The 17,795-nt window shown below is 39.0% G+C and overlaps 1 protein-coding gene across 2 annotated transcripts in view; it reads right to left on the minus strand.

The window, feature by feature from the left end:
* Positions 1 to 17,795, minus strand: part of TRPC4AP (transient receptor potential cation channel subfamily C member 4 associated protein) — a 79,591-nt gene that overhangs the window by 16,753 nt on the left and 45,043 nt on the right. For both annotated transcript variants that reach the window (XM_060285199.1, XM_060285198.1), the window contains exons 7-8: positions 16,983 to 17,190; positions 8,301 to 8,486 (exon numbers count right to left, since the gene is read on the minus strand). In XM_060285199.1, the coding sequence (XP_060141182.1) occupies positions 8,301 to 8,486; positions 16,983 to 17,190 (394 nt within the window). The remainder of the gene's footprint in view (positions 1 to 8,300; positions 8,487 to 16,982; positions 17,191 to 17,795) is intronic.

The raw sequence follows: 17,795 nt of genomic DNA on the forward strand, positions 1-17,795 counted from the left end.
CCTGGGGCACACTCACTTTAAAAAAAAAACAAAACAGCTCTGAGCTATGATTCACATGCCATACAATTCACCCCTTTCAAACGTACAATTTATTGGCCTTTAATATATTCACAGAATTGTGCAGCCATCTCCACAATCAATATTAGAGCATTTGTATCACCCCTAAAAGAAATCCTGTTCACATTAGCAGTCAATCCCCATTTCCCGCCAAGCACCTACAGCTCCAGGCATCCACTAGACTACTTTCTGTCTCTACGGAACTGCCTATTCAGGACATTTTATATAAATAGAATCATATAACTTGTGTTTTTTTGTTTCTAGCACAACGGTTTCAAGGTTCATTCAGGTTGCAGTACGTAACAGTATTTCATTTTTTTAAGTTACTGTATAATATTCTATTACATACAATATACCACATTGTTATCCATTCATCAGTTGATGGACATTTGAGTTGTTTCCATATTTTGGCTATAGTAAATCTTCTCTTATGAACATTCGTGTCTAAGTTTTTGCGTAAACATATGTTTTCATTTCTCTTGGGTATATACCTACAAGTGGAATTTCTAGGTCATACGGAAACTATGTTTAACCTTTTGAGTACCTGACAGACTGTTTTCCACAGTGGCTGCACCATTTTGCATGCCCACCAACAGGGAATGAGGGTTCTGATTTCTCCATCTCCTTGCCGACACCTGTTATCTGTCTCTTTTTTAAAATTAATTTATCTTTCGCTGCATTGGGTCTTTGTTGCTGCACGTGGGTTTTCTCTAGTTGTGGCGAGCAGGGCTACTCTTGGTTGCGGTGCGCGGACTTCTCGTTGCAGTGGCCTCTCGTTGTGGGGCACGGGCTCTAGGCACGTGGGCTACAGCAGTTGCGGTGCGTGGGCTCAGTAGTTGTGGCTCGCGGGCTCTAGAGCGCAGGCTCAGTAGTTGTGGCGGACGGGCTTAGTTGTTCTGCGGCATGTGGGATCTTCCCAGGCCAGGGCTCGAATCCTTTTCCCCTACATTGGCAGGCGGATTCTTAACCACTGCGCCACCAGGGAAGCCCCATGTTATGTGTCTTTTTGATGATAATCATCCTAGTGGGTGTGGAGTGGTATCTGATTGTGGGTTGGATTTGCATTTCCCTGATGGCTAATGATGCTGAGCATGTTTTCATGTGCTTGCTGGCTTTCTTATATCTTCTTTGGAGAAAGTCTATTCAGATCTTTTGCCCATAATTTGAAATGGGTTGTCTTTTCATTGTGGAGCTGTAGGAGTTCTTTATACCTCCTAGATACAAGTACCTTATTAGATATATGGTTGGCAAAAATGTTCTCCACCCTCCAAAAATGTTCTCCCATTCCGGCGTTTCACTTTCTTGATGGTGTTTTTTGAAGCACGAAAGGTTTTAATTTTAATGAAGTCCAATTTACCTATTTTTCATTTGGCTGCCTGTGCTTTAGTGTCATCTAAGAAACCACCACCAAATCCAAAGTCATAAAGATTTATCCCTGTTTTCTTCTAAGCGTTTTATAGGATTAGCTCTTACATTTAGGTCTTTGATCCTTTTGAGTTCATTTTTATATATGTGAGGTAGGGGGGTCCACTTCATTCTTTTGCATGTGTACGGCTAATGGTCCCAGTACCATTTGTGGAAAAGACTATTGTTTCCCCAACTGAATGGTCTTGGCACTCTTGCTGAAAATCAACCGACCACATAAGTGAGCATTTATTTTTGAACTCTCAATTCTATTTCATTGTATATGTCTCTCTTTATGCCAGTAGCACACTGTCTTGATTACTACAGCTTTGTACTAAGTTGAAAAATTAGGAAATGTAAGTCCTCCATGTTTGTTCTTCTTCTTCAAGATTGTCCTGGCTATTTTGGGCCCCTTGCATTTCCAAATGAATTTTAGGACCAGCTAGTCCATTTCTGCAAAAAAGCCAGAGGGGATTGTGATACGGACCATGTTGAATCTGTAGATAGATCTGCAGATCAAGGTGTGAAATATTGCTACTTTAACAATACTGACTCTTCTGATTCATGAACATAAGCTGTCTTTACATTCATTTAGGTTTTCTTTCTTTCAGTAACAGTGACGTTTTGCACTTTGAATTCAGAGTATAAGTTTTATATTTCTTTGCTAAATTTATCACTAAGTATTTTATTCTTTTTTGATGCTCCTTTAAATGAAATTGTTTTAAGTTCATTTTTGGTCTGTTCATTGCTACTGTGTAGAAATACAAGTGATTTTTGTATACTGATCTTCCATCCTGAAACTGTGTTGAATGAACTTGTTTATTGGTTTAGCGGTGTTTCAGTGGATCCTTAGGTTTTTCTATATAAAAGATCACATCATCTGTGACTAGAGATAGTTTTACTTCTTCCTAATGTGGACGCCTTTTATTTCTTTTTCTTGCCTAACTACCTAGCCAGAACCTCCAGTACAATGTTGAATACAAGTGGTAAGAGCAGATATCTTTGTCTTGTTCTGATCTTAGTGAGGGAAAAGCTTTTCAGTCTTCAGCTGTCACGTATAATGTTGGTTGTGGGTTTTCTGTAGATGCTTTTTAACAGGTTGAGGAATTCCCTTCTATTCCGAGTTTAAATGTTTTTATCATGAAGATGGATTTTATCAAATGCTTTTTTTGCATCTATTGATAATCATATAGTTTTTGTCCTTTGTTCTATTGATATGCTATATTAAATTGATTTTCATATACTGAGCCAACCTTGCATAAATCCCACTTAATTATGTATATACACTTGATCAGGTATATAATCCGTTTTTGCTGCTGTACTTTGTTTGCTAGTATTTTGTTGAGCTGTTTTGCATCTATACTTGTAAGACACATTAGTCTGTAATTTCCTTGTGATGTCTTTTTTTCTTTTGGTCTCGTTTTGGTATCAGGGTAATATGGCTTCATAGAATGAGTTAAGCAAAGTTCTTTCCTCTTCTATTTTACGGAAGTCTGTGATGTACTGGTGTTACTTCTTTAAATGGTTGGTAGAATTAACCAGTGAAGCCTTTTGGGCCAGGGTTTGTCTTTGGGGTAGTTTTTCATCACTAATGTAATCTCTTGTTATAGGTCTGTTCAGTTTTTCTATTTCTTCTTGAGTCAGTTGCAGGAGTTTGTATCTTTCTTATAATTCTTCCATTTCATCCAGGTTATCTAATTTATTGGCATACAGTTGTTTACAGTATTCTCTCAGAGTCCTTTTTAAAAATATTTGTAAGGTTGGTTATAATATACCCTCTTTCATTCCTGATTTTAGTAATTTGAACTTGTCCCTTTTTTGCTTGGTCAGTGTAGCTAAAGGTTTGTCAATTTTGTTGACCTTTTCAAAGCACCAGCTTTTGGTTTTGTGGATTTTCTCTATTGTTTTTCTATTCTCTATTTCATTAATTTCCAGTCCAATCCTATTATTTCTTCTGTTTGCTTTGGGAATATAGTTTGCTCTTCTTTTTTCAATGATTTAAGGCAGTAAGTTAGGTTATTTTTTGAGCTCTTTTTAAACGTAGGCATTTACAGCTATAAATTTATAAGCATCCTTTAGCTGCATTCCATAAGTTTGGTATGTTGTGCTTTCATTTTCATTCATCTCAAAATATCTTCTAGTTTCCTTTGTGATTTTATCTTTGAACCATCAGTTATTTACAAGTGTACTGCTTAATTTCCATACATCTGTGAATTTCCCAAATTTCTTTCTGCTATTAATTTCTAATATCTCTCCCTTGCGACTGGAGTACTTATTTTGTACAATTTTAATCCTTTTAACTTTCCTGAGTTGTTCTTTTTTTTTTTAAGGCCTAGCATATGGTCCATCCTGGAGAACATTCCATGTGTACTTGAGAAGAATATGTTCTCTACAGTTGTTGGGTGCAGTGTTCTATATATATATCAGTTTAGTCTAGTTGGCTTACAGTGTGGCTCAAGTCTTCTATTTCCTTGCTGATCCTCTATATAGTTGTCCACTATTGAAAATGGGTTATTAAAGTCTCCAACTATTATGTTGAACTGCCTATTTCTCTCTTTGAATCTGTTGGGTTTGCTTCATTTACTTATTTTTGGCTCTGTTGTTAGATACACACGCTGTTATATCTTGATAGATTCACCCTTTTATATTATTATAAAATCTATTTTTTAAATCTCTGATAACATTTTTGTTTTAAAGTCACTCTTAGTACTCTTAGTAGCCACTACAGTTTTCTTATGGTTGTCCTTTGCATGATACATCTTCTTCTGTCATTTACTTTCAACCTATTTCTACCTTTGAATAGAAAATGTGTATCCTGTAGGCTGTAAATAATTGGATCTTTTTTAAAAAATCCAACATGACAATCTGTTTTTTGAATGAATTATTTAATCCATTCACATTTAATGTTATTACTGACAAAGTTGGATTTACTTCTGCCTTTTACTTTTTGTCTTCTATATAGCTCACTTTTTAAAATTCCTCTAGGTTTTTTTTTTTTTTTTTTTTGCAGTACGCAGGCCTCTCCCTGTTGTGGCCTCTCCTGTTGTGGAGCACAGGCTCCGGATGCACAGGCTCAGCGGCCATGGCTCACGGGCCCAGCCGCTCTGCGGCATGTGGGATCTTCCCGGACCGGGGCACAAACCTGCGTCCCCTGCATCGGCAGGTGGACTCTCAACCACTGCGCCACCAGGGAAGCCCCCTTTAGTTTTCCTTTAACACTTTCTTTTGCATTAAGTAAATATTTTCTAGTATAACACTGTAATTCCTTTAATGAGTTTCTCACTATATTTCTAAAGTTACTTTCTTAGCAGTTGCTACAAGGCTTGCCTGCCATATACATCTTAACTTGACAGACTTTTTCAGATATAAATTAACGTAATTCCAGGGCTCCCAGAGCTCCCTCTTCCCCCTTTTTGTGCTATTATTATGCATACTACATCTACATATGCTAAAAGCCAAACAATACAATATACTGGACAATACACTGTATACATTGTTACACAATACACTGTTATAATTATTACTTTATAAAATTTTATGTCCATTAAAGCAGCTGAGAAAAGAAAGGAGAGCAAGTAAATATTTACAGAGTCTGCTATAGTGACCCTCTTATTTACCATTTTGATTTTCTTCACTGATTCCTGTCAATTCGAGTTACCACCTTGTCCAATTTCCTTACTCCACTACAACTTTGGGTCCACCCACCTTCTTTGACCTGTTATTGTCAAATATATTACATTTCTATATGTTATAGGTTCAACAATGTAACTATAAACACATAGTTTTATACAACTGCTTTTGAAATTAGTTAAGGAGAAGAAAGATGCACATATATTGTCTTTTATTATTATACAATTACCTTCACCGATCCTCCGTTTTTTTGCTGTGTGAATTTGAATTACTGGCTGAGGTAACTTGCTTTCAGCCAGTATTTCTCCTAAGACAGGTCTGCTAGTAGTGAATTCCCTAAGTTATTGTTTATCTAGAAAGCTGTTTATTTCACCTTCATTTTTGAAAGAAGGTTTTATTGGATGCAATTCTTGGCTGAGTTTTTTCCCAGCACTTTGAATATGTCATCCCACTCCCTTCTGGCCTCTATCATTTCTGATGAGAAGTAAGCTGATAATCTTACTGGGATACTCTTGAACATGATGAGTCATTTTTCCCTTGCTACTTTCCAGATTTTCTCTGTCAGCATTTTCATTATGATGTGAATGGGTGTAAATCTTTTGAGTTTATTCTACTTGCAGTTCTTTGAACTTCTCAGATGTGTACATTAATCATATTTGGGAAGTTTTCAGCTATTATTTCTATTTTTTTCTGTTCCTTTCTCCTCTCAGTGAACTTTTCATTCCAGTTATTGTATTTTTCATCTCTGGAACTTCCATTTGGCTTTTTATATCTCTTATCTCATTATTAATATTCTCTATTTGATGACACATTGTCATCACTGCTTCTTTGAGGATAGTTTCCTTTAGTTCTTTGACCATATTTATAATGGCTGCTTTGAAGTCTTTGTTAATTCTGGTATGTGGGCTCTCTCACAGGCAATTTCTGTTGCCTGCTTTCTCCTGCGTTTTGGTCATACTTTCCTGTTTCTTTGCATGTCTCGATTTTTGTTAAAAACTGGACATTTTAAGTAAATACTGTAGCAACTCTTGATACTCTTCCCTCTTTCTTCTTTCAGGGCTTGTGGTTGTTTTCTTGTTTATTTGTTTTAATGCCCTGGCTAGCCTATTTCAGTAAAGTCTATTTCTCTGAGGACTGATGAGGCCATTTGGCAGAGAGCGCAGCCTTGGGCATGTGTCCCTGGATGACAGTGTTTTAGCAGGGCTCTCTTTGTCTGGCTCTTTCCTTGATATCTCTGTTAAACTTTCTGCCTCATCTAGTATGAAACTCAGTTGTCAGGCTCCACTAACTGCTGGCTGAATGCTCTACTGTTTCTGACAATGCCTTGAGGCATAAATTGCTCCAAAGTCTGATTCAATTAAATTCAGGCAGGGGTAGTTTTTGAGACTGAGGTTTGTTTTGACCTCAGCTTTAAGTTCTTCTTAGCCACCTCTTTCCTTGGTTCTCTCTGGTGAACTAGCTGGCATACGGTTTGGCTTTTTGTTCTCAATTAAAAAGAGCTCCTTTTATTTTCTTACCACCAAAATCTACACTGTTTCTGAGAATGGCCTTGAGCTCAAACTTCCCAACATTCTGTTCTTACCTATTACCTCTCCCCCTGGCAAAATCTCAGTGCTATTACTCTGAGCAGGATAGGTAGCCTCTATAGCCTCCTCAGCTTGCCTCTCCCTACATAGTAGAACCTCTGTCCTACAAGAGAGCTGGGGCAAGGGCAATAAGGGCCATAGAATTCTTGGCCTACTGGGCCTGGGTAGAGCTTCTGTCCTATGAGTACAGTATTGAGGTGGGTGGAGGGAAGGAGCCCCTGGCATTATGCTAAATCAAATAAGTCAGAGAAAGACAAATACTGTATGATATCATTTAATGTAGAATCTAAAAAAGCTCAGAGAAACAGCTAGTGGTGGTTACTAGTGGTGGGGTGGGGTGGGGAGAAATGGGGAGTTACTGGTCAAAGAACACAAACTTCCAGTTATAAGATTAACAAATTCTGAGTATCCAGTGTATAGGATGGTTATTATAGCCAATAATACTATATCATATAATTGAATGTTGCTAAGAGAACAGATCTTAAATATTCTCACCAGAAAAAAAGAAATGGTAATTACGTGATGGGATAGAGGTGTTAGCTACTGCTACAGTGGTAATCATTCTACAATATATAAATGTATAAAATCAACACATTGTACAATTCAAACTTACGCAATATTATGTGTTGATTATATCTCAAGAAAGTTGAGAAAAGGGATGGAGGGAGGGAGGGAGGGAGGGAGGGAGGGAGGGGAGGGGAGGGGAGGGAGAAAGAAAGGAGCCCCTGCCCTCTTGGCTATATTCATCAAGAATTTAGCCTCCTCCACTCGGAGCTGGAAGGGATGAGAAAAACTGGTAGCCTGCCTCTTCCAGTGAGATTCTGTATTCCTTGTTTGGAAGCTGAGGGAGCCCTGTCTTTTAGGCCACACCTGTCCAGAGTGGAACCTGCATCAAGCAGAAACTCTAGTGTCATAGGCTCTCAATGTTCTCACTAAATTTTAGTCGATTTTCTAGAAGAAATGCTTCCCCACTTGCTGTACACTCTGAGAACAACTTCCACAGACTTCACGTGGATGTTTGTTGTTGCTGCTGTTGTACACAGGGTTTGTTTAGTTTCACTGACCAAGCAGGTCCACGGAGCTCCACACACTGCCATCCCAGGAACGAAACTCCTCCCTTCACTTTTATCTGCATGATTCCAGTGGGAATTCCTGGGTTTGTACAATTTGACCCCAGAGTCAAATGCTTTGGGTTGAGCACCTCACCCAAAACAGGCCACCGTAGTTCACCAAGGAGCTGGAGCTGAGACTAGGAGTACACACATTTACTAGGCAGTCTACTTGTCAGAACGGAGGAAAGATAAGACTAAAGAAACATGTAGAAAGAAGTGGAAACAGAGAAAGAACCCTCTGGGTTCCTAGAAATGCTCCAGTAATGTTTCCAGTTGATTTCTTGGGTTCTGCAGCAAAGCCCCTGTCCCTGAAATCAGGTCTGCTTTAAGGGAGCTCAAAGAGGTTCTGTCACTGGCTATCAAAAGTCTTAACCATCATGATCCAGGACTGCCCTGAGGGAAATTCTACTTTGAGCAAATTTCAACTTATTCTGCTTGGAAAAGAGTTCAAGAATGGCTCTAGGAACCCAAAGGAATGCTCCCCACCTCTCAGGAGACCCATCCCGAGTACCTTGATTGTGCTCGGATTCCTCATTAGCCACTCGCATCAGGGCATCTAGCACCAAAGCATTGTCTAGCCAGGTGTACCACTCCTCCAACTCCTGAAGGAAGCTGGCTGTGCCCGTTGACTCTGACACCTTTCGAGTTGCCAGCTTGCAAAGCCGCTCGACAAAGCCAGGGATGCTGAGAAGGGCCGCTGTCGAGGAAAGAACAAAAGAGGAAATGTCAAAACAGAGACCAGCTCTAAAGCACTCAACAAACAACCAGCTTCTCACCTTAATCTGACAGCAGTTAGTCAGAGCTTCCCTTTAAAATGAAATGCCAACCCAAGGTAAAACAGTAATAAAGTTATAAAAACAAATTCAATTTTAGCAGCTGCAGGGAAACAGACTCATATCTACTGGTGGGAATATAAACTAGAATAACCTTTACGCCGTAAATCTGTGTGTCTCTGAGGTAGGAGGTCCATTTCTGGGGAATTACCATAAAGAAATAACTAATTATATATACATAGATATCTGTATAGAGAGGTTCACTGGTGTGGTTTCTATAACAGCAAAAAGGTAGAGATAACTATATGTTCATTAATAGCATACTGATTAAATGATACATCCATGCAGTGGAATACAACACACAGACACTAAGAACAATGACACACACATCTTTATACAGCAACTCCAGAAAGATGTTTGAATTTACTTGTTAAGGAAGTAAATTATTATTATTATTTTAGTGATTTTTATAAAAATTTATTTATTTATTTATTTTTTGGCTGTGTTGGGTCTTCGTTGCTGTGTGTGGGCTCTCTCTAGTTGTGGTGAGCAAGGGCTACTCTTCCTTGCAGTGCGCGGGCTTCTCATTGCGGTGGCTTCTCTTGTTGTAGTTGTGGAGCATGAGCTCTAGGCGCGTGGGTTTCATTCAGTAGTTGTGGCACACGGGCTCAGCAGTTGTGGCTTGCAGGCTCTAGAGTGCAGGCTCAGTAGTTGTGGCATATGGGCTTAGCTGCTCCGCGGCATGAGGGATCTTCCCAGACTAGGGATCGAATCTGTGCCCCCTGCACTGGCAGGCGGATTCTTAACCACTGTGCCACCAGGGAAGCCCCAAGGAAGTAAATTACTAAACAGTATTGGCTTAAGCCCATTTTCTTTAAAATTTTTAAAGTTTTCTTCTTTAAAATATGCACGTAATATACATATACACAGATAAAGAACAGAAGGATATATACCAAGGTATTCACTGTGGCTGTTCCTGAGTAGGAGAGGATATAAATGCTTCTTTTAAAACTACTTAACTGGGGCTTCCCTGGTGGCGCAGTGGTTGAGAGTCTGCCTGCCGATGCAGGGGACATGGGTTCATGCCCCAGTCCGGGAAGATCCCACATGCCACGGAGCGGCTAGGCTCGTGAGCCATGGCCGCTGAGCCTGCGCGTCCGGAGCCTGTGCTCCGCAACAGGAGAGGCCACAACAGTGAGAGGCCTGCATACCGCAAAAAACAAACAAACAAACAAAAACTACTTAACTATGGTTTGATTTTCCTATAACACACACATACTAGCAGGAAGAAAAAGATAAGCCTTTTCTTTCTTTCTTTCTATTTTTTTAAGGTAAAGAAAGAAACTGAATAATTACCCGGCTCCTATTTGCACCAGTCACATTTTACTGACAATGATGAGTAAGACAGAAATTCTGGTCAGCATAAAGAACATAATAAACTTTGAAGGCAGGGAATCCAGGTTCAAATCTTGGCTCCAAAATTTAACCTTCTTTAAAATAAAGCTAACGCCTGTACGTATTTGCTTGTGTATGCATTAAATCTTCTTAAGGATAGAAAACTGGTTTGCCAAAGGCAAAGAGAATAACGCCACTGGGAATACAGTGGGAGGGGTACTTTTCAGTGAACAACTTTTTGAATTTGTAGATTTTCTGAATCATGTAAATGTATCATTGAATCAAAAATTAATAAATAACTAGATATTTCAAAATATCAAGATATTAATTTGGGAGTGTACAATATGGTTTAAAGAGTAATTATCTTATAGAAACACTGAAATGTATGCAAGTGAAATCTTACAATGTCTGGGATATGCTTCAAAATAATCCAAAGTGAGGACGGTAGGAGTAAATGAGGGTAGAGATAAAGACAGGCCAGCAGGGGCTTCCCTGGTGGTGCAGTGGTTGAGAATCCGCCTGCCGATGCAGAGAACACAGGTTCGAACGCTGGTCCGGGAAGATCCCACATGCTGCGGAGCAGCTAGGCCCGTAAGCCATGGCCGCTGAGCCTGCACGTCCAGAGCCTGTGCTCCGCAACAGGAGAGGCCACAACAGTTAGAGGCCCGCGTACCGCAAAAAAAAAAAAAAAGACAGGCCATCAGTTGATAACTGTTGAAGGTAGGTAGTAGGTAAATAGGGATCATTACACTGTCATATATATGTCTCTGCTTTTATATGTGTGAAGTTTCCCATAATAAAAAATTTTAAAGTAAACCTTAAAAGAATACAACATTAAAGAAAATTCTTTAAAAATAAAATAAATAAAAACAAAGTAGTTAGGAGGATTATATGAAGTCATATGAATTTAGTGCCAGCACAGAGCTTGGCAAATCATCTTAGCCCCCTCTCCATTCGCTATAAATTAGCGAGTGACTATAAAATAATGTGTGACTGCATTAATAAAAAAAGGTGAATTAAACTACACTGAGGGACCTCCCTGGTGGTCCAGTGGTTGGGACTATGCCTTCCAATGCAGGGGCTGTGGGTTCAATCCCTGGTCGGGGAGTTGGGATCCCACATGCCTCATGGCCAAAAAACCAAAACATAATACAGAAGCAATATTGTAACAAGTTCAATAAAGACTTTAAAAATGGTCCAAATCAAAACAATCTTAAAAAAAAAAAACCACTACACTGAACTACACTGAAATTAACTTCTCCTCAAAAAGTTAAATATAGAATTACCACATGGCCTAGCAATTCCATCCTAAGTTCACACCCAAAAGAAGTGAAAACAGGTGCTCAAACAAATACCTGTGTATGCATGTGTTCAGAGAAGCACTATTCACAACAGTCAAAAGGTGGAAATAACCCGAATGTCCATCAGTGTTTCACAAATTGGTATGTACACGTTTCACAAATTGGTATGTACACACAAAGATTATTCAGCCATAAAAAAGAATGAAATACTGACATGCAACAGCACTGATGAACCTCAAAAACATCACGATAAGTGAAAGAGGTATGATATGTGATACAAAAGATCACATTTTTAAAATTTCATTTATATGAAATACCCAGAATAGATAAATCCACCAACAGAAAGCAGATGGTTGCCAGGGGTTGGGGGTAATGAAGAATAACTGCTGAATGTGTACAGGGTTTCCTTTTGGGGTGATGAAAATGTTTTGGAACTAGATGGTGGCTGCACAAATTGTACATGTACTATAAATCACTGAATTAAATGGTTGATTTTTTTAATGTGACTTTCACCTCAATTAAAAAAAAACATACTGAGATATTTTTTTTTGAGATACCATTTTTTTCCTTATCAAGTTTGACAAATATCAAGAAGTTGAAAAAGGCCCTGTACTGGGAAGGGTATACAGGGTGGAAAGATGAACTAGTAATTTCTATGGAAGGTAAATCTGTTAATAACTATCAAAGTTTAAAAGGCAAATATCCAGCACATTAAACCCCATACACAAGGCTGTTATTTGTAGGAAAAAAGACTTGAGGTAAACCAAATTTCCATCACCAGGGGACTGGTTAAATAAATTATGCTACGCCCATATACTAGAATACTATCCAGTTGTAAAAAGGAATCAGATAATTCTGTATGTACTGGAACGGATGCTTTGCAAGACAAAGTTAAGTGAAAAGCGCCAGGGGCAGAATGGTGCTTATTTTACATCACCATCAGTACAAACAGAAAGGAGCCAGTCTTCTCTTCTTCCCTCCTCCACCCCGTAACTGGTCACGTACAGAGTATCCCTGGAGAGACAAATGAGAAACTGGTAATAGGTCACCACTGGGATGGGAACAAACTTTCTACCGTACACCTGCTGTTCCTCTGTAGTTTGTGAAGTTAAAACAAACAAACAAACAAAAACTATAATTTTTCCCCCCAAAATAAACTAAATAAATGAAGAGTTTGGATTTCTAAAAATTTCTAATTTTGAAAAATTTCAAAAAGATGGATTTTTAGTCACACCTCGTTTCTCCAGGTAAATAGCTCCAGTTTCTCTAACTGTTCCTCACAGGGCAGTTCCTAAGACCTAGTCTTCACACCCTGCACACTAAACACAGACCTTCAGATGTAACCTACCCAGTATTCAGGGTTCTGAGACTGACTTCCACCCCAGATATTCCTGAGCTTTTGCTAGTCACTCATCTCTTGAAAAGCTGATGAAAGTTTTGGATTCTCTCCCCAGGAACAACTCACTGGCCCATTATATTCACCAACTTATACACAATCTCAGGGGACTGGCACCCCAGCATCGTACGGTCTTTGTACTTCTCACAGCTTTATCAGTAGCTACCACATGCACTGCTGGTTAACGTTAAACAGGTTGACAGCTAAAACACCCACAACTTCCAATAATTTCTGCAAAAGCAGACCTCTTCTCTCCTCTTATTTGTTAAAAACGTTAGTATTTCCCAAATACTCCTGTAAATTTTCCTGTTGCAGTTTAGGCTCTGCTTTCCAGCTCTCTGAGATGATTCTGAATTAGTTCATATGCTGTGTAAATCAGCATATATAGGTGTCACCTATAAATTGATAATTACCAGGCCTGTGGCTTCACCTACATCTGACTAACATTGTGAGTGATGTTTTCCCTGCAGATGGATCCATTTGTTCTTATCTGAATCAACAGAAGAGATAACTGGTACTTTCTGAGAAGTCTAAGAAGTTCTCTAACATTTTTATTATCTAAGCTCCAGGAAGATAGCATAAGACATCATTTTGCTGGCCAAGAAAACTATTTCACAGCGGCAGTTTATTAAAAACAAAACAAAAACTTTTCGGCAACACCCTACACACTTCAGCTTTCCATACTAAAATGGATTGAATTGTGTCCCCCCTGAAATTCATATGTTGAAGTCTTAATCCACAATATGACTATATCTGGAGACAGAGCCTTTAGGGCGGTAATTAAATGAGGTCGTAAGACTGGGGCCCTAATCTGATAGGAATTGGTGTCCTTACATAAGAGGAAGAGACACCAGAGCTCTCTTTGTGCATGTACAGAGAAAAGGACACATGAGGACACGGTGAGAAGGTGGCCATCTGCAAGCCAGGAAGAGAGGCCTCACAAAAAACCACTGCTGATGGCACTTTAATCTTGGACCTCTAGCCTCCAAAACTGTGAGAAACTGATTTCTGCTGTTTAAGCCACCCAGTCTGTGCTATCCTGTTATGACATTCAAAGCTGACTATTACACATACCTCTATTTCCTTAAAAAACTAAAAATAGAGCAATCCCACTCCTGGGCATATATCCAGAGAAAACCATAATTTGAAAAGACACATGCACCCCAATGTTCATTGCAGCACTATTTACAACAGCCAGGACATGGAAGCAACCTACATGTCCATCAATGGATGGATGGATAAAGAAGATGTGGTACATATGTACAATGGAGTATTACTCAGCCACACAAAAGAATGAAATAATGCCATTGGCAGTGACATGGATGGACCTAGAGATTGTCATACTGAGTGAAGTAAGTCAGACAGAGAAAGACAAATATCATATGATATCGCTTACATGTGGAATCTAAAAAAATGGTACAAGTGAACTTATTTACAAAACAGAAATAGAGTCACAGATGTAGAAAATAAACTTACGGTTACAAGGGGATGGGGGGAGGGATAAATTGGGAGCTTTGGATTGACATATACACACTAGTATATATAAAATAGATAACTAATAAGAACCTACTGTATAGTACAGGGAACTCTACTCAATACTCTGTAATGACCTTTATGGGAAAAGAATCTAAAAAAAAAAGTGGATATATGTATAACTGATTCACTTTGCTGTACAGCAGAAACTAACACAACACTGTAAATCAACTATACTCCAATAAAAATTAATTAAAGGAATAAAAAAATAAAAGTATTCAGTACTGGAGTTCAATTAAAGATAGACAACACTAAGGACTAAGATCTTTCTCATCCACTTGTAATTTAATTATGTTCACCTTGGGGCATTTGACTGGAGAAAAATGTGTGTGAGGTGGGGGGACAAGGAGATAGGAATTATGGTCAGAGAGTCAAGAAGAACTAGACCCCGTACAACAACATATGCTAAAATACAACATTTAATAAAGCTTTATCCCAAAAGCTATAAGCTGACATCACACGTAGATAATCTCATGGGTTAGCCACACAGGTATGAAAGTGAACCTTGACATTTTATAAAGCCTTCCTTTTTTCAATCCCCCAAATCAATGAAAACTAGGCTTGGGGTTAACCCTCAGTTAATTAAAAACCCAACTGACTAGAATACCTCATTCCCCAAGGATGATGGGTAATGGTGGTTTTACTTGTCAGCTTACAAACAGGTCCATGAAGGTAATCGATACCAACAGGATAAAACTAACCTGCCAGAATAGATTCTCTAAAGGGGAAACTACAAGATGAAAGTTACTTAGTACCTCAGCACACACAGGTATCCATTACTGAAACTGTATGACCCTCAGTTTCCCCAAGCTGTGCAATGGGGATGCTAATCTCTATTTCACAAGGGCTGCTTGGAGGATTAAAACAAAATCACTCCTAGGTAAAGCAGTTAGCTCAATGTTTGCACACACAGGAGCTTAACAAACGTTAGCTTTTGTCAGTGTAGGTGTATGCACGTGCTTAAACTAGGTTTGAGGTATAATTTAGTTATAATAAAATTCATGTTTTTAAAAATGTAGTATTTATGATTTAGTAAAATGAGAACTCCCCCAAAGTCACAAGAAAGGAGGATGGGGGTAAAAACCCTACAAGGACCTTCTGGAAAGGATTCACCGTTCTAGATGCCATAGAGGGACATTCATGATTCATGGGAAGAGGTCAAAGTATCAACATTAACAGGAATTTGGACAAAGTTCATTCCAACCCTCATGGATGACTTTGAGGGGTTCAAGACTTTAGTGGAGGAAGTAACTGCAGACGTGGTGGAAACAGGCAGAGAAACAGAATTAGAAGTGGAGCTTGAAGATGGGACTGAATTGATGCAATCTTATGATAAAACTTTAACAGATGAAGAGTATGGATGAACAAAGAAAGGGCTTCTTGAGATAGAATCTACTCCTGGCAAAGATGCTGGAAGACTGTTGATGCAATCAACAGTCAAGGGGGAGGGGCCGGTGGGAGAGGGATGGTTCGGGAGTTGGGGATTAGCAGTTGCAAACTATTATATATGGAATGGATAAAACAACAAGGTCCTACTGTATAGCACAGGGAACTATATTCAATATCCTGTGATAAATCATAATGGAAAAGACTATAAAAAAGAATGCAGGGCTTCCCTGGTGGCGCAGTGGTTGAGAGTCCGCCTGCTGACGCAGGGGATGCGGGTTCATGCCCCGGTCCGGGAAGATCCCACATGCCGTGGAGCGGCTGGGCCCGTGAGCCATGGCCGCTGAGAGCCTGCGCTTCCGGAGCCTGTGCTCCACAACGGAGAGGCCACAACAGTGAGAGGCCCGCATACCGCAAAAAAAAAAAAAAAAGAATGTGTACATATAAATAACTGAATCACTTTGCTGGAAAGCAGAAACTAACACAACATTGTAAATCAACTATACTTCAATAAAAAAAGGTTGAAATGACAAAGGATTTAGAATATTATATAAACTTAGTTGATAAAACAGCAGGGTTTGAGAAGACTGACTCTAATTTTGAAGGATGTTCTACTGTGGGTAAAATGCTATCAAACAGCATTGCCTGCTACAGAGAAATCCTTCATGAAAGCAGGAGTCAATGAATGTGGCAGACTTCACTGTTGTCTTATTTTAAGACATCGCCGCAGCCACCGAAGCTTCAGCAATCACCACCCTTATGAGTCAGCAGCCATCAACATGGAGGCAAAGAGATTATTTAAGACTCTTGGAAGGCTCAGATGATGGGTAGCTCTTTAATCAATGAAGTATTTTTTTAATTAAAGTATGTACTTTTTTTAGATGTAATGCTATTGCACATAATAGGACTATGATATAGTGTAACCATAACTTTTATATGCACTGGGAAACCAAAAAGTTTGTGTGACTCCATTGTAATATGCGCTTTATCGCAGTGTCACAGATACTGGTACCCAACTCCCAGTATCTCAGATGTATGACTGTATCTCTCTCCTCTCTCCCCTCTCTCTCTCTCTATATATATATTCCATATATCTATCTCATATATCTATATTTATTATATAGGGATAAAGGAAGGCTCAGTGGAAGAAAACGTATGTAATTTGAATTCTGATAAATAATGGTTCTTAACTTTTTTGAGGTTCTGGATCTATTAAAAAGTCTGATGGCTATGGACTTGGTCCCCCAAAATAATGAAGAGATACATAGATATAGAATTTTACATACTCTTAAGTGGACCCAAGGAGCCCTCACATGGATCAAATCTCTAGAAATACTGAAAAAGCTAGATGAGTTAGGAAGGGACCTCGGAACTACAATGTCAAAATTCTGACAACTTAGAGACTTTACCTTGGTTGATTTCAGCTGCAGAAGGCCCCAAGCTCAAGCTCTTCTTCTGCTGAGCATTTTTGGCCAGAAGCGTATGCTTGTCATCATTCCCTGTATCCATCTCTGAAATGGTGACAGCCAGAATCCGGCAGAAATTAGCAAGCTGCTGCTGATCGAAATTGGATACTAAGGAACTCAGATTGGGGACTTCATCTAGTCGGATCATTTCCTACAAAGACACAAATAAAACAATCCCCATGCTCAGTTCATTTGAGATTGGATGTACTGCTCTTTTGCATTCCCCTAAGAATGGGGCTTGGTAGCTAGACCGCTTAGGTTCAAATCCCAGCTCCACAATTCGCAGCTGCACAACCCTAGGTAAGTCATGGAACCTAAGTCTTTGTCTGCTCTTCTGTCAAATGGGACTAATCTAATCTACCTCATAGGATTGGTTTGAGGATTAAACCCTTTGAGGACCACTATTCTTACTCTCCACCTTTGCTCATATGCCCCATTTTGCCTAAAAAAAACGCCTACCACTCAAGTTTTATCAATCAGAAATTGCCACAGATGTTTTCAAGACATAAAATATTTCAAATATAGCTGAAGGTCCTTGTGTATCCCTACCTAGTTGCATTCACTTCATTCCCCCCCAAGACGTAACCATTATTTTGAACTCTGTTTATTATTTTTACACGTTTTCACACTTACAAATATTTCCACAAAAAATAAATGGTATTGTTCACAAACTACTATGTATAAAATAAATAAGCTACAAGGATATATTGTAGAGCACAGGGAACACAGCCAATATTTTATAACTTTAAATGGAGT

The sequence above is a fragment of the Globicephala melas genome, chromosome 15, assembly GCF_963455315.2.
Source record: "Globicephala melas chromosome 15, mGloMel1.2, whole genome shotgun sequence".
NCBI classification, from domain to species: domain Eukaryota; kingdom Metazoa; phylum Chordata; class Mammalia; order Artiodactyla; family Delphinidae; genus Globicephala; species Globicephala melas.